At 37.5% G+C, this 22,727-nt stretch overlaps 3 protein-coding genes and 1 long non-coding RNA gene across 5 annotated transcripts; 1 reads left to right on the forward strand and 3 right to left on the reverse strand.

Annotated features, from left to right (window-relative positions):
* The first annotated feature begins 342 nt into the window (after positions 1–342).
* On the forward strand, positions 343–2,477 carry LOC107763102 (ABC transporter G family member 10-like). The gene has a single exon (XM_016581541.2). The coding sequence runs from the start codon at positions 488–490 to the stop codon at positions 2,348–2,350; it is 1,863 nt and encodes a 620-aa protein (XP_016437027.2). The 5' UTR covers positions 343–487; the 3' UTR covers positions 2,351–2,477.
* Positions 2,478–2,899: 422 nt separating this feature from the next.
* On the reverse strand, positions 2,900–9,180 carry LOC107763101 (cold-responsive protein kinase 1). Of its 2 annotated transcripts, none has more exons than XM_016581540.2 (7): positions 9,016–9,180; positions 7,837–7,971; positions 7,176–7,291; positions 6,884–7,094; positions 6,545–6,782; positions 4,045–4,195; positions 2,900–3,536 (listed from the first exon to the last, which is right to left on the reverse strand). In XM_016581540.2, exons 1-7 carry the CDS (start codon positions 9,128–9,130, stop codon positions 3,168–3,170), a joined length of 1,335 nt encoding a protein of 444 aa, XP_016437026.1. In that variant the 5' UTR covers positions 9,131–9,180; the 3' UTR covers positions 2,900–3,167. The 2 variants fall into 2 exon arrangements, with proteins under 2 accessions (XP_016437026.1, XP_075092065.1); XM_075235964.1 differs by lacking the exon at positions 9,016–9,180 and adding an exon at positions 8,874–9,013.
* A 4,013-nt stretch (positions 9,181–13,193) lies between these two features.
* On the reverse strand, positions 13,194–22,328 carry LOC107763100 (protein DJ-1 homolog B). Its single transcript, XM_016581539.2, has 8 exons — positions 22,003–22,328; positions 21,727–21,927; positions 20,581–20,730; positions 20,299–20,481; positions 19,488–19,568; positions 14,096–14,296; positions 13,883–14,023; positions 13,194–13,588 (listed from the first exon to the last, which is right to left on the reverse strand). The coding sequence occupies exons 1-8, from the start codon at positions 22,165–22,167 to the stop codon at positions 13,391–13,393; spliced, it is 1,320 nt and encodes a 439-aa protein (XP_016437025.1). The 5' UTR covers positions 22,168–22,328; the 3' UTR covers positions 13,194–13,390.
* Positions 14,303–19,479, reverse strand: LOC142172255 (uncharacterized). The gene is made up of 3 exons (XR_012701634.1): positions 18,165–19,479; positions 17,940–18,089; positions 14,303–17,865 (listed from the first exon to the last, which is right to left on the reverse strand). It is a non-coding gene; the product is annotated as an uncharacterized LOC142172255 (long non-coding RNA).
* Positions 22,329–22,727: the final 399 nt, after the last annotated feature.

Raw genomic sequence — 22,727 nt, forward strand, 5'->3', positions numbered from 1 at the left:
ATGGACAATTATGTAAAATGAATATAGTGTCAAAAAGAAAAAGAAAAACATTAAGAATGGAGACAAGTAGAAACAATAGAGCCGGCAGGTAGAGAAGAAATATGACTAATTTTTCAACCAAGAAAAGAGGCTGCATGGTCAACAATACAGTTTACCTGCAAGACTAATCACAAAGAAGAAACCTCTGTTTTCTCCTTTATGCTTCAAACACATTTCTAACTTTACAAGCTTCAATTCACCAAAATCTTCCATACTTCAAATAACCAACAACAACAACAAGTTTTTTGGCAAAGACAAGAAGTCCAAGAAATCTCCTTTTTAACACTTGCATTTTTTTTCCCTCCCCATACAAATATTACACAGGGGATTATGGTTGGTGTGTTAGCTCATCTCCTCTTGTCATCTTCTCACAGCTCTCCTGATTAACCAAACTTCCCTCTCCCTCTCTAGACTTTGATTCTCTACCCTCTTTTCATCTCATTCTACTATGGAACTTCCGGTTACAGCACCGGATTCCGGTGGCCGGAATAAAATTTCTTATACCATAGAAACCAGAAATCTTTCCTACGCACTCCCTAGTTTATATGATGAATTCAGTTGGGTTTTTTGCTGCAACATTCCTAAGAATTCCCAGAAGTTCATTATTAAGGATGTAAATTGTGAAGCAAGGCCAGGACAGATTACAGCTATTGCTGGTCCTAGTGGAGCTGGAAAAACAACACTGCTAGAAATTCTTGCAGGGAAAATATCACCAACAAAAGTCACTGGCCAGGTACTAGTTAATGGTCATCCTGTGAATGCCAAATGTTTTCGAAGATTATCGGGGTATGTCACCCAAGAAGATGCTTTGTTTCCTCTGCTTACAGTTGAAGAAACACTCATGTATAGTGCTCTTCTGAGGCTACCAGGTGGGAAAAAAGAGGCTGCAAATAGAGTTGGAGTGCTGATCAAGGAGCTTGGTTTGGAACATGTAGCTAGTTCCAGAGTTGGGGAAGGATCTAACATGGGAATTTCAGGGGGTGAAAGGCGTAGGGTTTCGATTGGAGTTGAACTAGTACATGACCCTGCTGTGATTCTCATTGATGAACCAACTTCTGGGCTGGATTCAGCATCAGCACTTCATGTCATATCACTCCTACAGCTGATGGTGGCTAATCAAGGTAAGACAATTGTCTTGACTATCCACCAACCTGGTTTTCGGATTCTTGAACTGTTTGATCGACTTGTTTTGCTGTCAAATGGTTGTGTTCTTCACAATGGTTCACTGAAATACCTAGAAGAGAGGATCAAGTTTTCGGGTCTCCAAATTCCACCCCACATCAATGTGCTTGAATTTGCCATTGATGTCACAGGAAGCATAGTAATTCAAACTTCTGAAACTCCCAATATCCATTTCTATCTCAAGGATCATGGTGAAAAGAGGGAAAGCCTAAGGGTAGATGATGAGGGAATTACAATTTCCAACCACAATGACATTGTAGAGAAGTGTCCTTTCTACTCAAATTCTCACATTGAGGAGATCTTAATACTGGGAGGAAGATTTTGTAAGAACATATTCAGAACCAAGCAACTTTTTGCGACCAGAATAATACAAGCATTGGTAGCAGGCTTTATATTGGGGTCAATATTCATCAATGTTGATAACAATGTAGGGCAGGTTGCTTTACAGACCAGACTAGGATTCTTCGCGTTCAGTCTAACATTCTTGCTCTCCTCCATGACAGAAGGCTTGCCCATTTTCCTGCAAGAGAGAAGGATCTTTATGAGGGAGACTTCAAGAGGAGCATACAGAGTATCCTCTTATGTTGTGGCTAACACCTTTGTCTTCCTTCCTTTCCTCTTAATGGTTGGCCTTCTCTACACAGTCCCAGTTTACTGGCTCGTTGGTCTGAGGCGAAACATGGATGGGTTCCTCTACTTTGCTATGGTGGTTTGGATGGTTGTCTTAATGTCAAATTCTTTCACTGCATGTTTCAGTGCACTTGTGCCAAATTTCATAATGGGAACATCTATTATTGCTGGCTTGATGGGGTCTTTCTTTCTGTTCTCAGGCTATTTCCTTTCAAAAGAGAAGATACCTAATTACTGGATATTCATGCATTACTTAAGTCTGTTTAAGTACCCATTTGAGTGCTTCTTGATAAATGAGTATGGAGGCAAGGGAGGGAAAAGATGTTTAGAAAGTGAAAGAGGAGAATGCAAGTTGTTTGCAAATGACTTCTTGAAACAGCAAGACCTCAAAGAGTCACAGAAATGGAGCAACTTAGCTGTGATGCTGTGTTTCATCTTAGGTTACAGAGTCCTCTGTTACCTAATTTTATGGTACAGATGTTACAGAACCAGAAGTTAGGCTTTTCATTCTTTTGTCTTTTCCAGTTTTCTTTCGCTTCTTATTCAGATTATTAAATTGATTGGGAAAGTAGATGTAATTACACTGAAGAAGATGGATTAGTTATTAAGGTGAATATATTCTTTCATGTTCAGAGTTCATATGCAATAAAAGTTCTCCGATTCATGTTATAATTATGAGACCTTAAGGTAAACTTGGTCCACGGCAAATCTTACATCAGGCGAATCATTTCTGTCATTCACTATCCATGTCTACAATGGCGAAGCCAGGAAATTCAACACCCTTTGCTAGTGGGCTATGCAATGGTGTTCAAAGTCTATTTTTAATTAATAACAAGTAATATTTTACCTTATACGTAGTAAGTTGACCACCCTTGGGCCAACATAGCTTCGCCCCCGCATGTCCACAATGCACTTCGCGCATAGGGAGAGTAGTGTATACTGTATACTGCTGGTGACCATGTGAGAATTACGGCAAGATAATTAATAAATGATGACTCAAGCCATTTGCAGTGAACCAATACACCAACACTGTAAATTCCTTGGAGGCTTTATGCTTACAAATCATTGCGCATTTCCAAGAACATTGTCTCTCGTGATACAATATGACATGTACTTAAATAGAAAAAAATGGGAAAAGTCTCAATGATTCATCGACTAATTATACAAATTCGAGGTCATATTTACAGCTTAGAATACAATTGAAGTGAAAGAACTCCTAATTCCACAAGCTAGAGAGCAAAATCTTACCAAGAAATAAACTCAATAGATAAAAGGATGATAGACAAGGACATGGGCTTTACCATGCTGTGTTTAGCTCAGCTATTTCGGTCATTTATTGATGTGAAAGTCATAGTTCCATGTGTCATTGTTGTGTTCATAGATGAAGAGGAATCAACTTGTTTTCCTGAGCCAGCAGACAGTGAGTCTGATGAGGTATTCTTGTTACTCCTGAGACTCAGTAGGTCTGATAACATGCCTGGTTCAGATATCTCTTCGGCATCCACTTCCATCTCACCAATCAGCAATTTCACAACAGTGGACATCGATGGCCGGCTCTTGGGCATGACTTGGGTGCATAAGAGAGACACCTTCAAGAATCTGCAAGCCTCATCAACATTGAAGTCGTCTCCCAATGACGTATCTACCAATTCAATGAGCTCCCCCTTCTTGTACAGTTTCCATGCCTGCATATCAAGTTATTGTATGTTATACAACTCTCCCTTATATCTAATTTCTATTTGAGCTGGGGATGGCAATCATATTTCTTTTTCATTGGTTGGCTAAATATTTGTTACATCAAATGTCAAAATTGCTATATATTTTTTTCTGCTCTTAAGCAAGCCATTATGTCAAGATTATATCAATAAGCCTGCCTGAGAAAAACAATATAAACTACGGATTAGATGGGCTTCGGACTATAAGCTGCTTCAACCACGTTATTTTCCATTACAAGGTTAGGGTTGAAGGATGATGTCGGCAGGAGCGCAAATAAGAATTTAAACCAATGACCAAATAATTTAACAACCTAGGTTGATCATCCCATCATGTTCTATGAGCAGTTGAGAATGCAATGGCTATATATCTCTCATATTTAATAATGTATAGAAACAATTCTGTTCTTCTTAGATATTTTCTTTCTGCAGGAAATAGGGATCCAACAGAAACAGAATAATGTTAAAAGCAACTACATACCCGTTCAAGTAGATATTGTTGTTCAATAGGTAACCGCTTGTTTGTGTTGCATCTTCCACTAACGATTTCCAAAAGGAGAATCCCAAAACTGTATACATCTGCTTTCCGGGTCAACTGCCCTCTGATGGCATACTCAGGGGCCAAATAACCTCTACAAATAAATAAGCACGTTAAAATTTATACACAATGAAAAACAAGAAAATAATGCCATGTTGTCTCTAGTTTTAGCTTAATGTATAATAAGACTATCAATAGCCTTTCTGCATTTTCATTTACAACATACCAGGATCAGGAAGGAGAATATATAGAGCTGGATGTGAACTGAAGAAGTAAGTATACAAAAGAAATAGCCCAGTTATAAACTGGAAAAGAGCGAGAGCCTATGAGATAGTCAGGAGTGGAACAGACTTAAAAAAGATCAAGGCATTGTGTCTCAAGGTAATGGCAAAAGCTCTTCTACATTCTCTTTCTTGCAGTTTAATCTACTAACACCAAATATATTGTGTCATTAACTCCTCACTACTGCTAAATTAGACAATAAAGTTGCACTTTGTTGACGAAATATAGTCACTGAGACATACTTATCAAAGAAAAAAGTAATCGTTACATAATTTAAACATCTGCCAATCTGCCTGTACTTCAAATTTTCTTTGTTACGTCACTTTAACATCACAATTGTTTTGACTAGCCTTGATAGTAAAAGTGCTACGCCTTACAGCACAATTCTTTTATTCAAATTTCAAGATGGAGCATTCCTCAATTTAGGAAGATCAAGTATTATGAAGAAGAACAAGATGCTTTGACATTGCGAAATTTAAACATCCAATGATAAATGTGAAGAATCAAATTGATATAAATACAATGTTTCATTGATATTTCACTCATTACAATCCCAGCTTTATAATCTAAATATAGTTTGTCCACTCACCAATTAATCCTACGACCGTCCAAATATAAGTCTGTCTATCCACTACAAAGAAGACAAGAAACTCTAGCTGGTATACCTATAGGACTACTTAGCACTCTCACATCAAGCTCAAATCGATCAAACCACCCAACTCCAGGCATTACACATTCCTAGAGTAACTTACCATCTTGAGTTCATCATTCACAGTAAGGGAACTATTCTGGATTAAACAAACACTATACAACCTCAGCTATAACTCCTGGAAAAAGAGCAGTGCAAATATCACATGCAACTTAAACTCATTGCTTTGTTTCAGAGAATAAAGGCAAGGAAAATTATAAAGAACAAGATAAGGAAAGAAAGACTATCAGATGAGCGACATGCTTGACCTCTCCAAGATCCAGAGTAGAATTAGGAAATGCAGAAAGAAGTTAATGTGAAGGTCAAGTGCAAACTAGAAAATCCACCTCCTATAATTTAGACAAGGGAATTAGTATTCCTAGATTTGGAAGCTCATCCGTCGAATATAAAGCTAAAAATGGGAGCACTATGAATAGGAAAAAGATTATACCCATTGAGTCTGAACAACAAAAAGTAGTGAGACCACCACTCTCATGGTTCTTCTAAACACAAGTGGAAGAAGCGTTATCCAGACTAGAGGATAGAAGAGGACAAAAATATGAGTTAAAGTCAAAAATAAACTTCCACAGAGTCAAAGTCTGAAATAGGTAATTTTCCAGATCTGGTGTTGGTTTCTGAATCCACACATTTTAACCCTTTCTATGCCAAAAGGTATTTTAGTTTTGGTATGATAAGATACCAAGTTAAAATATGTAAGATGCCAGTCTAGCCAAGCCAGACCCTCCTTCTGCCTTACACCGTCAAATTAGATCCAACTAAGTGAGACTCTCTATTCTTTTTATTTATTTTTTATAAGGTAAGATTTTATTGATAAAGTACCAAGATGGTACAAACTAGTACATCACTTAGACAGAAGACAAAAAGAAGCAAACTACTACATCCTTCTTCCTAGTAATCCAGAAAATTCATATACAGATCAAGATTAACTAGCAGACTGCTTTTACACCAAAAGTAAAGATTACGTAAACATCTATTTTTAGTTCTAAAAATATGTTCCTTTTCCCCCCTCAAAGTATGCCCTATTCCTCTCAAGTCAAATAGACCAAAAGATACAAAGATGGATAGTCTTCCATATCAGCTTGATCTCTCCAGGTATCACTTGATAGACAGCTTACCATTAAACCCTTAACAGACCTTGGTATCTATTTATTGTCCATCAAGAAATATCACATACGACAAGTTGCTCTTGTATACCCCCCCTAGAGATCCTGATGATTATGTAAAGATATCTAAGGGAGCAATAGCTTGAATAAAAGGAATATAAATGTAAGCTCGCCAAACAATAATATTGTTACGAGTACTCATCATCTTGTTCTTTGGGTATTCTTAGCTCAGAACAATCCTCATTGTTTCTGAATGGCATATTCATTCTAATTCATAAACCAAACCAACGGATTAACCATAAGCATTTTGTCTAAGAAAATATAAAAGCATAATAATCTGTAAACTTACAAAGTTCCTGCCACACGAGTGCTAACATGGGTCATATCAGCTGGAATAAGCTTAGCAAGACCAAAGTCTGAGATCTTTGGGGTCAGGTCTCTGTCGAGAAGGATGTTACTTGCTTTAATGTCTCTATGAACTATATAAGGCTGGACTTCTTCATGGAGGAATGCAAGTCCTCGTGCAACACCAATGCATATTTTAGTTCGGGTTTTCCAGCTAAACTGGAGGCTACTATGGGCACCACCTGTGAGTAAGCAAACTTTACTATCCATGCCACAAGTACAAACCAAAGAAAAGGAAGAAGAAAAAGTTAAAAAATAGCAATGACAAAGGACTTCAACTTACCAAGCAGAGTTTGAGCAAGACTATTGTTTTCCAGGTAGCCATACACCAATATTCTATGATCCCCTTCCGCACAACAGCCATACAATTTCACCAGGTTTTCATGTTCTATATTTGAGATCACCTTTATTTCTGTCAAAAACTCCTTCACACCTTGTTTCGATTCAACAGAAAGTACCTTAATAGCAGCCAATCTTCCATCTTTTAGCCTCCCCTAACAATTAGAATATAAAGTTAGCTTATTAATTGCACGGAATTGCAAAACCTGAAGATCTTTTTGTAGAGAATAAAATACCTTGTATACAGAGCCAAACCCTCCTTTGCCTATTTTGTTTACAGGGCAAAAATCTTCTGTTGCAGCCTGCAATTCCTTGTAATGATACACCCTTGCGTTCTCAATGGTTGAAATTTCTGCAACAATTCGAAATCTAGTAAGGAATCTTTACATGTATTGAATGAAAAAACAACTTGAATCATTTTTTTTTTATGAAGATGGTGTTTGGTCTAGCTTGCCCGTACCTCGATTATTCCACCGGATACCTGCTACCTCCCACCAGCATAGGTACCGGGTAACTCTGCCAACCAAGGCTTAGGCAGATCGGAAGAAATCATCTACTCCACTGGGATTTGAACCTAAAACCGCATGGTTCTCCTCCCACTTCATTCTCAACTACTTGAATTATTATTGAGAGATCATGTATGGAAAAAGCAATGCCTTTCCACGCTTAAGAAGAGCAAAGAATAAAAGAAAAAGAGCAGCCCGATGCACTAAGCATCTCACATTCACGCAGAATTCGAGGAAGGGCCGCACCCCAAGATCAAAGAATCTTTAATTATATTTTTTTTGATGAAGTAATCAAGGATCTTTAATTATAACAACTCTGCTATACTGCTAAAGAAGCTGGGAACAGTTACAAGAAGGAGAAGAGAGAATTGAGAAAATTTGAAATTTCAACCTTCATCAATTTCTGTTAGATTGTTGTGTGTTGGAGATGCAATCCCTCTTAGGCAGAGACCAAAACAAGTCATTTTTACACCACTTTTGCTGTTAGAGTCAACACACAGAAAAACGAAGAACTCTGCTGCCAAGCCTGTGACATGACAAAGCAACATGTTAACACTTCATTTCAACAAAATTTAGTTCCCTTTAACACTGATAAAGATACGGTAAAAAATGGAGAAAATTTACGTCTTGCACCTAAAATTCTTCCAAAGAAACGAATTGAATAAGAAATAACACCATAAAGAAACCCAAAAATATTTTCAAAAAAGCACAATTTTGAACCTACTGTTCAGAAGCTACATTTTCATCACTACTAACAATAAATCTGGACAAATTCAAAAGAACATGGCAACAAAGAACAGATAATAATTACAGCTATAACAAATTCAAAGATTTAAAAAAATAAATAAACTGAGAAGTAAGAAATTACGTCAAAATTAGTATGCGTTTATATGCAGCAGTAGGAAAATAAAGTACAGTTTCCAAAAATAGAAATGAACCTTTTAATAATAACAACAACAACAACAACAACCCAGTATAATCCCACTAATGGGGTCTGGGGAGGGTAGTGTGTACGCAGACCTTATACTACCCTGGGTAGAGAGGCTATTTCCGATAGACCCTCGGCTCCCTCCCTCCAAGAACTCCCCGTCTTGCTCTTGGGTGACTCGAACTCACTAAGGGTTAGAGAGGCTGTTTCCGATAGACCCTCGACTACCTCCCTCCAAGAACTACCCGTCTTGCTCTTGGGTGACTCGAACTCACAAACTCTTGGTTGGAAGTGGAAGGTGCTCAACACCGGTAACAAATAATGACTAAATACTAATAATAATGACTTAAAAGCAGCTCCGCAGATAAATTAAGAACCACTTTTTTTTAGCTCAGACCACACCCAATAAAATCGAAATTTAATAGATAGAATAAACGTATGTAATCCAAATCCACTAACTTTTAAGTTATTATAGATCTGCCACGAGAGAAAACACTAACCTGATTGACCAATGAAAAAGCACAAAAATCTCAAAGATCGCTTCAAGTAAAATAGCTAATTGTTTTAGCTCATTAAAAGCAGTGAAATTTACAAGAGAACAAAGATGAAAATTCAATAACAGGGCATAAATATTTGAATTACTTGTTGAAGCAGCCACCAGCCAGCAGCAGAAAGGCGTGGGCGGAATGAAGAGTAGAGAGAGAAAGTCTTTTTTTGACTTTGGGAGAGGAAGAGTTTGGTTTAGATTGCAGGCCATTGTTATATTTGTTAGCAAGTCATTAGCAAAGCAGTAAAGCTCTTACACGCTGAAAAGAATTCACCTGCGTCTTTTTCTTTTTATACGTGGAAAATGTGGACAAATGGTAAACTTTAGGATTGACGCTGTAAAATGTCAAAGCACATATTGTGAATTCAGACATAATTTCCTTAAACTTTTCTTAATACAATTTAAAGGCAGATCCAGAAAAATTAAATTTAAGAAATTCAATTTTTAAAATTTTTAGCCATAAAATATAACTCTTACAGAAATAAACTCATGTGGTCCGGCCTTCACTGAAACCCGCACATAGCAAAAATTTAGTGTATCGAGTTGTCCTTAGCATATAAAATATGAGTTCCTATCTGTTAAAAATATCAAAGCACATAATATTAATTCAGACATAATTTCCTTAAACTAGTCTAAATATAATTTACATATTTACAAAACTACATAAAAGTATCATAAGTAATGGAGTAATAGTTAATAATTTAAAATATTTAAAATATATATATTGGAATTGTAATAATAATTATTTTACTCTTTAAATAGTAGTAGTGTCACGTGAGTAAAAATTAAGTTCAAAATCCTACTTTGACTTATTTGGCTAGTAAATAAAAATATTATTTTAATTTTTTTCGATGAGAAATCTTCATGTTGGACTTTTTATAAGTCTATCACCTAGCTTCTTCTTTTTTCCAGCTAATCAATTCAAACAGATAATTTAGTGTTAAGCCACCTGTTCACTATATATTGGCGTCTAGTATTTTTATTTTTATAAGAAAAGAATACAACGGAAAAGACAAGGAGATAAGGTTGGCTGCACAAGTGAATGCACACGGCAAAATTATAGCTGCTCTTTCTTTATTGGACAAAAGAAAACAATAAAATGCTAATACCATAACAAAATTTTGCTCTCATAGAACACAGTAATAAAATTACTAAAATCTACTCTATTTATGTTACACCAGAAAAATTACAGAAAAAAAAAACATATAGTGACATCTCCCTTCCAACGGCCAATGTTCAAGAATTAACTATTGAGACCTACATTGCCCGATTCATTAAACGTTCGCTATGTGCGGGTTCAGGAAAGTACCTCATCACAAGGGTCTATTGTACGCAATCTAATCTTATATTTTTGCAAGTGATTATTTCTACGGTTCGAACACGTGACCTCCTGGCCACATGACAATAACTTTACCAATTATGTCAATGCGCTCTTCTACCTATTGAGACTTACATTGAGTCATTGACCAAAAAATACTATCGGGAGTGGGGACTTAGGAAAAGGATTACTCCATTAAGTACTGAAATTGTCCTTTAGAATCATACTACTGCAACTTTGCTTCTGGCATACCTTAGGCACTTACAACATGCTTTATTTGGCCAATAGAAAGTTTGGGAAACTTACATAAATATCTCAAATAAGTCTCAACTTACCAATCTCTATCAATTAGTCATAAACTTACCAAAATTAATCAAGCACATATAAAATTTAAAAAATCAAATAAATAAGGTTCTTTCTCTCAAAGAATCACATGCAAAAATCTTTTTCCATATTTTTAAACGTGATTAGCAACATTAGATGCAAGACGGAAAGGAAATTTCATGGATGAGGTAGCAAATAAGGTGATGAAATACAAAAATAAAATACAATATTCCAAAAATTTAAGCAAAAAAGGAATTTTTTCAATGGATATAGTTGAAATTCATTGAAAACATATAGATAAGTCAATATACAAAATTTGAGGAAGATTAGAGATGATTTGAACTGGTTTTGTATCAAAATTCGTAATTAAATCAAGTTCAAAAAATGCTTATGCGACACATGTATCACGCATGTATCTCACACACGGATATACATGTGATACGCAATTGATACAAATATGATACATATGTGATACACAAATGATACACAGTGCGATAAACATCATTTTTTTCATGTTCAGTTTTTACTTCGAATTTTCAATTCAAACCACGTCAAAACTTCACCAAATCATCCCAAAACTCAGATTCAAGCTCCTTAAGATGTACCCAATCTATTCTAATAACACTCGCTTAAAAGAAAGCAAAAATTTGACTTTTTTTGCTACAAATAATTAATTGGCTAATATTAGTAATATTTTATGAATTTGCCAATTTTTGTAATAAACTACTTATAAATGGACATAGTTGGTAGTTTTTCAATAATATAATATGCAAAACATCGAACTCGTAGCTCTTGTGAAATCTTACCATAGCAAAATGAAATTTGGTGACGTTAAACGACTTTATTCCATAAAATTTAATGAATTTCAAGACTTTTAAATCAAAATGCCAGATATTGCAGCCCAATTGAAAGAAGTCTAATTAAAAGTCAATAGAAAATACTTGTTATGTTATTTCCATATTAGTGGCTAAACTTTTGCCTCTTTTGATGAGGTCGAAATGGAGTTTCCCTTATTGAGAATGTAAAACAAATCTGTAAACGTAAAATAACAAAATGCATAACCCATCCTTAACGCATATTCAAGATTAAAGAAAGGATAAACACATTCACTCGAAATCATCAGTTTTCGTGCTTTTTCGATATCAACGGTTGACTTCAGCTGCAGTTCCCACCTTACAAGTATGTGAATCTGTTATTGACTTCAATAATCCAGCAATGATAGAAACAACAAATGATGTGAACATGATACAAGAAAAGTGAATTATAAGAAGAGTGGAGAGTAAGAGAGTAAACTTGTGCAATTTTCATTTAATGATTCCAAAGGAAGAGTATAGAAGCCATGTGTATAAATCCTTGTTCTCAGTAATCTACTAATAGAAACTACTAGCACATGGACACCGACTAACTTGCTTAAATAACTTCACTGACTAGCTAGTTGCTCTGCAGGTGTAGTCACACGGCCTTAAAGTAGTATATATTTTTAGAATATATGTATTCTAAGTCCACACCAATCGCTAAACAAGAGAAGTAAATGTAGTGATACTCCACACTACTGAATCTAGAATCCTATATTCACCTCTGTTCTTACTTTGATGAGATTCAGCTTCGTCATATTATACCATGCTAAACCACAATAGTCTTACTAGCATGCATGGGGTAATTAATTGGCAACGGACAATATGATTCATGAGCTTGCTAAAACCATTTGACGAAAGATTGCTTACATGCAAAAGGCTCCGTTTTTGGTAATAAAGGAAACTCCAAGTGGATTGATTTACACTTTACAGTCACCAGAGATTTGTCAACAATAATAGGAGCAGCAAATCAGGAAAACTTCTCTTCTCCCAGGGGTACAATCGGAGTCAACAACGGTGAGCTACAATTAAATTCATTTTAAGTAGCCCAACTTTTGCATTCTTTAAGACAGAGAATAATGTAAGGGCTTTTCCTCCACTTAAAACATTGTAGGAAAGCAACTCAACTTGGAAATGTCTATAAAATAATCAATACCTCTTTTAACAACACGAATTAAAAACAATTGAGAAAACCAATCACCATTTGTAATCCACATCACAAACGTGTACTTGAGAATTCACAGTCGTGGAAGAATTCAACCAGTCTCCTTCACGTTATCAGCATTCAAAAGAAACTTACTACGCCTATTTGTCAAAAAACATCCTTACAAGATGTATATTGTTTTTGAAGTTATAAGCGAACAGTTCCGTATTTCAATAAAACATCTCCACACATGTTATCCTGTCGAAATGAAAAACATAATACGACCCAAAGAGATGATGGCTTCTATTGTGTCCCCAGGCATCTTACATTAGAGTTCTTGATGGTCCGCTTGATGACAACTGCAGATTCAAGCTCATGCGACTGTAACTTATACTATTCAGAGGGAAGCAACAACAGACCCAGTATAATTTCACATAGTGGGGTCTCGGAAGGGTAGTGTGTACGCAGTTTTACCCCTACCTTGTTGAGATAGAGGTTGTTTCCAATAGACGCTCAGGAAGCATAAGCACCACATTAATAAAGATAAAAACAAAAAGCACAACAATGATGTAAAAACAACATAAATAACAACCAGATAGTAATATGACCAAAATGAGATAAACGACAGATCAATTGGGAGGGAAAGACCGGCATAAAAAGCGATGGCATTGAATAGGAAATTAGCAAATGCGACTGAGTTAACTCGTATACAGCATTTCTTTTATTTTAAGTGCACACTGATGGCCAAAGTTTATTACAAGTTTACAACTATGGGTAACTATGGGTGCCTATATAATCCTAAAGACGGAAGACAGGCAAAATGATTCTACTTAGAAAACCATCTTCTTTGCTAGCACTAGTACTTCCTTGCGGCCAATAAACTTATCTGCAATGGCCAGTGCAAACTCCATGGTAGTTCCTGGTCCTCTGCTAGTAACAAGATTGCCATCAACCAACACCCTATTTTCTGCTTCGCTTGGATCTGAGAGCTTATTGCACATAGCTGGAAAGGCAGTAGCCTTTTTACCCTGGATAGCAAGAAACAACGAATGTCAACTAACAGAGCCAAATATTCAATTCAGATATGGAGCAGTCAAATTCTCAAACGCATAAACTTGTCTAATGCAAGCATGTTATTCTGCAAGAGACTTAAACCAACACGCCTCGTGCAGTGCTTGAGGTAATATTCAGGACTTTCAAGTCATGGCTTTCTTCTCCTGATAGCCAAGGTAATTTACAAATTGTAGTACTTGAGGTAATATTCAGTTGCTTTACAATAGTTCAACAATCAACTTCCAAGGGCTTGAAAAATATCTTCTTACCTTGAGCAACCCATGGTGCTCTAGGACTAGAGCCGGAGATGCACACATTGCTCCATACGGTTTGCTTGATTCTCTCTGCTTCTTCAGCATGTCAACCAACTTTTCTGAGTTGGCAAATGCTTGGGCACCGCCAAGACCACCCTGTGTATTTGTAGATTACAGTAAGACAAGAACTTCAAGGAGCTTTATAACATTTCATAAGATTGCACTCACCGGCAGGACGATAAGATCATATGACTGCTTAGCAGCTTCATCAAGGAGCACATCTGCTACTAGCTTAACTTTTCTGGAAGCGACAATCTCCAATGTATCTTCCAAAGATGCCACTACTACTTGAGCATTTGCTCGTCGAAGTACATCGATAATAGTAGCTGCTTCAATTTCCTCAGAACCATTCGCAATAGGTACAAGAATCTGTCGAACAAGTATTTCAAAATATATTTAGTAATTTCAAAAAATATTTAGAAATATTAGGTAGCTGAATACTAACATGGTAATGGTTCAGCTCCAAAACTCAAAAGAGGTACATACTGCTGTTTCTTCAGAAGCTAAATATTCTATCTAGAAATTGGTCACTGCTATTACTTCAAATAAAGAATCTTATTAATAAGACTTCGCCTGAAATCTTGCTAAACCTACACTTTGGAGGAGTCCGGAATCAAAGAGCGGTTCTTTTGGACTCAAACGACAAAAATAGGTGCAAAAAAAAAACTGACTAACATTTGAACTTTCCTGCCCCACCAATAATTCAGCTGCACTTTACTGACCTACCAATAATTCACATGGGTATATATAGTGCATGCAGTATGCGCGTTACATATATAGTGCCTATTATGCATGCATTATACATGAAATAATTGTACCCCCGGGACTGGTTTTGTTTCTTATTTAAGGAGTTTCAGAATTTGGTAAAAATTCATTAAGGATCCTTCCGATCTTCCGAAATATTTGTTCGTTAAGTTATTTTGCATTTTGTCATAATATACGAAGAGCGAAAAACTAGGGTTTCATTATATCGGGGGGCGAGGTTGTGGTGGAGAGTACGCTATAGTTGTTCTCCATAGTGTCATGTTAAGTTGCCACTTACAATGAAATACAATAGATTGGTATCGTTGTTATTTAAAAAAATGAGTGTGAGCAAACGTTCGGTTAATATTAAAGTAACCGGAAGATATCCCTATTCTGTTACCCCGGAAGGTGTTGCTTGTCATACTGAGTTTAACATCGAGGACGATAAAACTATGACAGATTTTTTAAGGACTCCGGATGAACACCGGGAACTTCTTGTGATAAAAATGTTGGAAATGTACGTCAAGGCTGAAGACGTTCGCAATAATGAGGTTTCGCAAAATAGGGATATCCCTGAATCAATGGGTGATTTTTTTGGAGCAGTTTTATCCGAACAGGTTCCGGGTGAAAGAGTTTGGCCAGATCTAAACTTAACTCCACGGGCGAATGAGGAGCGAGGACATAATTTATCCCCAAGTTTACATAATCCACAAGCCGAGTGGCAAACTTCAATTTTCCTTTGTGTTACGAAGTTTATTTTTATGTATTGAATTTGTATTAAAACTCATATATTCCACAGGGGGTACCGGCCAGATATGAATTTTACAAGCTATGAACCAACGGACAGTTGGAATATGCATAGTTTTGGTGTGTTGCATCATGGTGGTCCATCCGGGAGTCATCAGCAACAAGACAATGTGCATCATGGGATATCAACACATTTTGATTTGTAAGTCAAGTGATAAATTTTTTATGTAAAGTTTGGATGAATTTGGGAAACTCGTTATTTTATTGGTTGTGCAGTGAAAACGAGCAACTTGAAGGTCTTGTCCTTACTCAATTGCCCGAAGACATATTTAATCGGGATTTGGCAGATGCGCAGAATCAGGAAGATGATAGTGATTATGACAACAATGTTGATGAGTCTGGAGATGACACACCCTTCCCTTCCTTGATGAGGGTGATGATGATGAGGACGAAAATGATGAACCTGATTTGACGAGGGAGCATGCTCCACCTCCCGTTAGACCAAGAGTGTACGAGTCCCATGTGCTGTTTCATTCAAGGGTGATTCCCTACCTTGATCAGTTGCCAAGTATGCCGGATGTGAATGCCCTCATAAGGGATCTTGACGAAATTCAGACAGCAATGTGGGATGAATCTAGAGCAACAGCAATGTCAAAGGGCATGTTTTTTGCTAATAAAGCGTGCCAAGTAGGGCGGTGCGAATGTACAGCATAAAAGAGTGTCGTGAGATCGTAGTTTATGAGTCATCTCCGGAAGTATACAAGGTTATTTGTCGTAGATGGTTTCATGGTTGTAATTCGATGTTGCTTGCGAGAATGTTGAAAACAAATATGTGGATTGTGGGGAAATACATTGGCACCCACAATTGTGAAATGGACACATTCAGTGGGAATCATTTTAACTTGAATGTTGACTTGATTTCTCTTATCTTGATTCCATACATTGAAGCGTTCATAAGGTAAAAGATCAAAGAGTGTATAACATTTGTCCACCAGGTATATGGATGTACCATTACCAAAAGAAAGGCATTTCTCGGGCGTAAACGTGCATTTGAAATTGTTTATGGTAACTGGGATAAGTCATTTGCCGCTCTACCCAGGTACATGGCTGCATTGCAACACTTTAACCCCGGGACTGTTGTTGAATGAAAGCTTGCGCGGAGTCCAGGAATACAAGAATACATATTCAGATGTGTTCTGGGCATTTAAACCAGTCATTAATGGTTTTGTGCATTGTCGGCCAGTAATATCCATAGACGGCACTCATGTCTATGGAAAGTATGATATTAAGTTGTTGATCATCGTTGCAGTAGATGCTAATGGAAGTATATTTCCCCTAGCATTTGCTATTTGTGCCAATGAAAGCCAAGAGACGTGGACATTGTTTTTGAACCACTTGAAGGAGCACGTTGTCAAACAGCGCTCAGGTATTTGTCTAATATCTGATCGGCATGGCGGTATTTTAAGTTATGTACAGAATTTGCGTGAATGGCAGGAACCGTATGCCTACCACCGTTACTGTGTTAGGCACTTGAAGGCCAACTTCCAAAGGGCTTATCCGAACAAGGACTTACATGATTTAATGTGGATGACTGCAACAGATCACCAAGAGTGTAAATTCAGGAGTCGAATGGAATTAATTAGACAAGAAGACCCAGAAGCCTATCGTTGGTTGATGCGACAGAAGCTTGACAAGTGGACTTTGGTAATGGTACATCGATATACTTGGTGGACAGATGTTATACACTCTTTGATCTTGTACCTTATGGACGCTTCAATGTGTGGAATCAAGACAAGAGAAATCAAGTCAACATTCAAGTTAAAATGATTCACACTGAATGTGTCCATTTACCAATTGTGGGTGCCAATGCATTTTCCCACAATCCACATATTTGTTTTCAACCTTCTCGCATGCAGCATCCAATTACAACCTTGAAACCATCTACGACAAATAAACTTGTATACTTCCGGAGATGACTCATGAACTACGATCTCACGACACTCTTTTATGATGTACATTCGCACTGCCCTGCTTAGGTGCGCTTTATCAACAAAAAGCATGTCCTTTGACGGCACCGTTGCTTTAGATTCATCCCACATTGCTGTCGGAATTTCGTCAAGACCCCTTATGAGGGCATCCATATCCGGCATACTTGGCAACTGATCAAGGTAGGGAATCACCCTTGAATGAAACGGCACATGGGACTCGTATACTCTTGGTCTAACGGAAGGTGGAGCATGCTCCCTCGTCAAATCAGGTTCATCATTCTCGTCCTCATCATCATCACCCTCATCAGGGAAGGGAAGGGTGTGTCATCTCCAGACTCATCAGCATTGTTGTCATAATCACTATCATCTTCCTGACTCTGCGCATCTGCCAAATCCCGATTAAATATGTCATCTTCGGGCAATTGAGTAAGGACAGGACCTTCAAGTTGCTCGTTTTCACTGCACAACCAATAAAATAATGAGCTTCCCAAATTCATCCAAACTTTACATAAAAAGTTTATCACTTAACTTACAAATCAAAATGTGTTGATATCTCATGATGCACATTGTCCTGTTGTTGATGACTCCCGGATGGACCACCATGATCCAACATACCAAAACTAGGCATATTCCAACTGTCTGTTGGTTCATAGCTTGTAAAATTCACATCTGGCCGGTACCCCCTATGGAATATATGAGTTTTAATACAACAATACATAAAAATAAATTTCGTAACACAAAGGAAAATAGAAGTTTACCACTCGGCTTGTGGATTATGTGAACTTGGGGATAAATTATGTCCTAGCTCCTCATTCGCCCGTGGAGATAAGTTTAGATCTGGCCAAACTCTTTCACTCGGACCTGATCGGATAAAACTGCTCCAAAAAAACCACCTGATGATTCAGGGATATCCCTATTTAGCAAAACCTCATTATTGCAAACGTCTCCAGCTTTGACGTACATTTCCAACATTTTTATCACAAGAAGTTCCCGGTGTTCATCCGGAGTCCTCAAAAAATTTGTCAGAGTTTCATCGTCCTCTGATGTTAAACTCAGCATAACAAGAAACCCCTTGCGAAGTAATAGAATAGGGATATCTTCCGATTACTTTAATATTAACTGAACGTTTGCTCACACTCATTTTTTTACATAACAACGATATCAATCTATCGTACTCCATTGTAAGTGGCAACTTAACATGACACTGTGGAGAACAACTACAGCATACTGAGTTATTCTCCACCACAACCTCACCCCTCCAATATAATGAAACTCTAATTTTTCGCTTTTCGGACATTATGACAAAATGCAAAATAACTTAACGAACAAATATTTCAGAAGATCGGAAGGATCCTGAATGGATTTTTACCAAATTCTGAAACACCTTAAATAAGAAACAAAACCAATCCGAATGGTACAATTATTTCATGTATAGCGCATGCATAATAGGCGCTATATATGTAGCGTGCAGTGGCGAATCCAGAAAATTCAATAAGGGTGTTCAATTTTGAACACCCTTTGCCAGTGGGCTATGTAAGGGTGTTCAAAGTCCATTTCTAATAAATAACAGGTAATATTTTACTTTATACGTAGTATAATTTTTCGGCGAAGGGTGGTCAGTTGACCACCCTTGGATCAACATAGCTTCGCCCTTGGTAGCGTACATACTGCATGTGCTATACCCATGTGAATTATTGGTGGGCCAGTAAAAATGCAGGTGAATTATTGGTGGGGCAGGAAAGTCCAAATATAGCGCTTAACGGACAAACATGTTGCACCTATTTTTGCCGTTTGAGTCCAAAAGAACCACACTTTGGTTCCGGACTCATACACAGATGCCCATACAATACCTCATCCTCGACTTGTGCTTTGAGTACATATATCATGATTCACACTGGTTTGCGAAGATATTTATCAGCTCAACAATGTATGCATCGACATACAAATAATAGTAGAATCTTTCACTATATGCAAAATTCAAATGGATCACTTGTTCAAGTACTAAGTACATAAATGATTGAAGAGAAGGAAAATGACAGAGTCGTACCCTGGACGGAAATAATTCTCGGTGAAAATCTTACCTGTGGCTTACTCGTAAATGTCCAATTTACTGAATTGAGCTCAGCAAATGCAAATTCTTCGATGTGATTTGGGCGCATCACCTGAAATATGAACAATTCCAAATTTTCATAAATAAATGGCACCGGGCAAATCCTGGACACCAGGACTACAGCATGACAGTAACATCCAATGGTCCCCTATAGCAAAGCTAAAATGATTAAGGAAAGCATCGACTTAGAAGAGTGTAATCTAATACCAGAAGAAGCCTAAGCAAGAGTGATTGAAAAAATTGTATGTATAACAATAACTATCAGGATATAGTGTAGCCCAAAGTGATATAAGATGAGGCAAGAAGATATGAGGTCTCAACGTTGCATTCTGCATCTCTATCTTGTATAAAATAAAGAAAGCCAAGCCAATGCTTTGAATTTTCAATTATATTCGTCATAATCACTCTACTCCTCCAAATGATTTAGTTTCTTTGAAAAAACAACTCTGGTATCCAGCCTTTAGCCAATCATGCATCAATTTAACACCTGAAATTCCTCGAGCTACTTGTTCACATCACTATGACATACGAATATATTCAGACTCATCCTTTCTGCAGCATAGCAAGATACTTTTTAACTTTTTAGTTGGTTCGCCTCCTCAGAACTAGAATCATGCATAAAAGCGAAAGGAATCCATTTGTTGTTTTAGCGTATCCACCACCATAAGATGCAGATGCAAATCACGTGTCCTCAATATCCCAAATTTTTAGATCTACAACACCTGTCGCGCATCTTGCCTCCTGTTTCATGATAATATGAAAGGGATGGATTATAAACATACGAGTGGGCCAGAAACTTCATCAGCCTTCTCTTTTCCATACAACTCCTCAACCAATGCAACAGCATACTCGATCGCAGTTCCTGGTCCTCGACTTGTCACAACTGTTCCATCCTTTTGGACTCTTGACTCAACAGCAATGGTATAAGATGATAGTTCCTCCATATACGACGGATAACATGTTGCCTATCAAAGAACCAAGAGAAACAGGTTCTAACTTTCAGGCCCTTCAAAAGAAACAACATCATTGAATTTTAAATAGCAAAAAAATGAACAACTTCTAACTTTCAGCCCCTTCAGAAGCCCCCATGATCCAAGTGCTACAGCAGGAGCAGCGCATATTGCAGCATAAAACCGTCCATTTTCAGCTTGCTTTTTTACTATGCTTTCCAAAGTCTTGCAATTCCTTAGGTTGGTTGCACCAGGAATCCCTCCCTGCAGAATGGAAACAAATGTTAACCAAAAAAAGAATTGTAACTAAGGTAAAAGGCTATCTTCATATGTCCCTTAATGAGACTTGAACATCATCAACGGTGGCGGAGCCAGAAATTTCATCAAGAGGTGTCAAAATATAAAAAATTAGATACATCGAAAAGTCAAGGGGAGTCAACGTATAGTAAATATACATAAAATAAAATAAAATATCTAGCAATATAGTGTAATTTTCCGGCGAAGGGGTGTCGCTCGACACCCCTTGGTTCAATGTGGCTCCGCCACTGAGCATCAAAAGTACTTAAATACCAAGCATCATATTGGTTAGGGAAAAGGGACAGTACAAGTAAGAAATCCTTCTTGTTGTATTCGTCATTTCCAGTTATCACCAATATAACCAGAGGCAGATGCAACATTTTCGATGCGGGCTTAACCGAAACCACCATTTTTGACAAAGAGTATATAAAAATTACTAAATTTTCAACAAATATTAAATTCCGAACCCATAATTCCAAAAGTGCAATAGGTTCAACAGTAAAATTTTAAAGGTCGGACCCATAGCTGAACATAACTAGAAGGGATTTACTTCCTTTCCATTACTAAAGGTCTGGAAAATGGACAAGAATAACGTATGCATCTTATTTCACCTCTCACGTTTCCCAGCCCTAAACACTTTGCTTCTTGTCCTGTATCTTTTTAACTCATAGAGAGTACAAAAGGTAATGTAAAATGCATGTCTTAATCTTTAATTGGATTAACACTTTAGGTGAACTCACACAAAGTGTATTTTGAGTCTTTGGCCAAACATCAGATAAGAAAATTAATACACGGTGAATAATATTACATGGAATCTTAGCCAGTGAATAACATAAGTTATGCAGGTATTATTAGTTATTCAGAGTGTTATACCCGGGAACAAAACAATCCCTCGGGACTTAGGACAGCTCAAGTCGTTAAAGCTATACAATGTTTATTCGCGAGTTTGAATAAAACGCATACCGGAAGTGAGATAAGGTCGAATTCAGTATCCGCACAATCAGAAATTAGAGCATCAGCAACGATCTTAATTCCGTGCACTCCTTCAATCTGAAGCTGCTTCTCAACTGAGGCAACAGTAACCTCCGCACCAGCTCTCCGCAAAATATCTATGGGCACTATAGCCTCAATCGGCTCGGTTCCGTTCGCAATCGGAACCAATACCTATAACAACCAAATGTATGTCACAAACATTTTTCAAAACGAGAAAAAATAATTGACGATTTTGATAATACGCACCTTCTTAGTAGCAGAAGCCATGACTGAAAATGAAGTTACGAGGGAGAATCGTTTCTTCTTACGAGGAGCGGAGAGAGTGAAAAATGAGTGGCTTTGGGAGAGTAATTGGAGTTTTATAAAGGAAGAAGGGACGGGAGTGAGGTGGCGCATTACTGGTGCTGCCATTTTGTTAAAGTCAAGAGAGTTTTCTGGAGACGTTGGCTTAGAAGGCTCGAGCCAACGATAGCTTAGTCGGTCTCTACATTACAGATTACAGTTGCACACATTTTTGCTCATGGGTCCCATGATGGATTCATTTAGGGTGTCTTTTGTGGCTTTAGCAATCTCCTCTAAGAGGTCGGTCACCGCAAGCTAAATACATATGGGGGCAGCTAAAGGTAACGCAGGGACAGGGGTAAACATGTTAAACATGCCGGGACAGTCCACTGGTCATCCGGTTGACCCGGGTCAACCCGGTCCGCTAAGGGGATGGAACGGGTTGGTGAGGGTTAGGAGTTTAGCCGGACGGGGCGGGCCTTTTTTGGTAATCGATGCCCCGGAACCCGGTAAGCCCGGTAACCCACTAACGAGTTTTTACCGGGCTACAGCCCGGTTACCGTTATGAAATTTTTTATTTTTTATATTTTTTTTACCGTTGCCAACGGTCAAATTCAAAAATGACCATTGGGTAATGGCCATATTTTGTATTTTTGGTCATTTCGGACTACCCCTTAAGAAAATAGCCC

Source organism: Nicotiana tabacum, chromosome 2 (assembly GCF_000715075.1).
Source record: "Nicotiana tabacum cultivar K326 chromosome 2, ASM71507v2, whole genome shotgun sequence".
NCBI lineage: Eukaryota > Viridiplantae > Streptophyta > Magnoliopsida > Solanales > Solanaceae > Nicotiana > Nicotiana tabacum.

Bases quoted from the DNA above. Each gene is read 5' to 3' on its own strand.
- LOC107763101 (XM_016581540.2), bottom strand. From the start codon at position 9,130: ATGGCCTGCAATCTAAACCAAACTCTTCCTCTCCCAAAGTCAAAAAAA. The intron at 7,972-9,015 runs GTAATTCAAATA...GTCATGTCACAG, and splicing joins GCTGGTGGCTGCTTCAACAA to GCTTGGCAGCAGAGTTCTTC. The intron at 7,292-7,836 runs GTTGAAATTTCA...GAATTGTTGCAG, and splicing joins TCTAACAGAAATTGATGAAG to AAATTTCAACCATTGAGAAC.
- LOC107763100 (XM_016581539.2), bottom strand. From the start codon at position 22,167: ATGGCAGCACCAGTAATGCGCCACCTCACTCCCGTCCCTTCTTCCTTT. The intron at 20,482-20,580 runs GTTAGAAGTTGT...GTTCTTTGATAG, and splicing joins GGCTTCTGAAGGGGCTGAAA to GCAACATGTTATCCGTCGTA. The intron at 14,297-19,487 runs GTAAGATTTTCA...CTTGTTCGACAG, and splicing joins CATTTACGAGTAAGCCACAG to ATTCTTGTACCTATTGCGAA.
- LOC107763102 (XM_016581541.2), top strand. From the start codon at position 488: ATGGAACTTCCGGTTACAGCACCGGATTCCGGTGGCCGGAATAAAATT.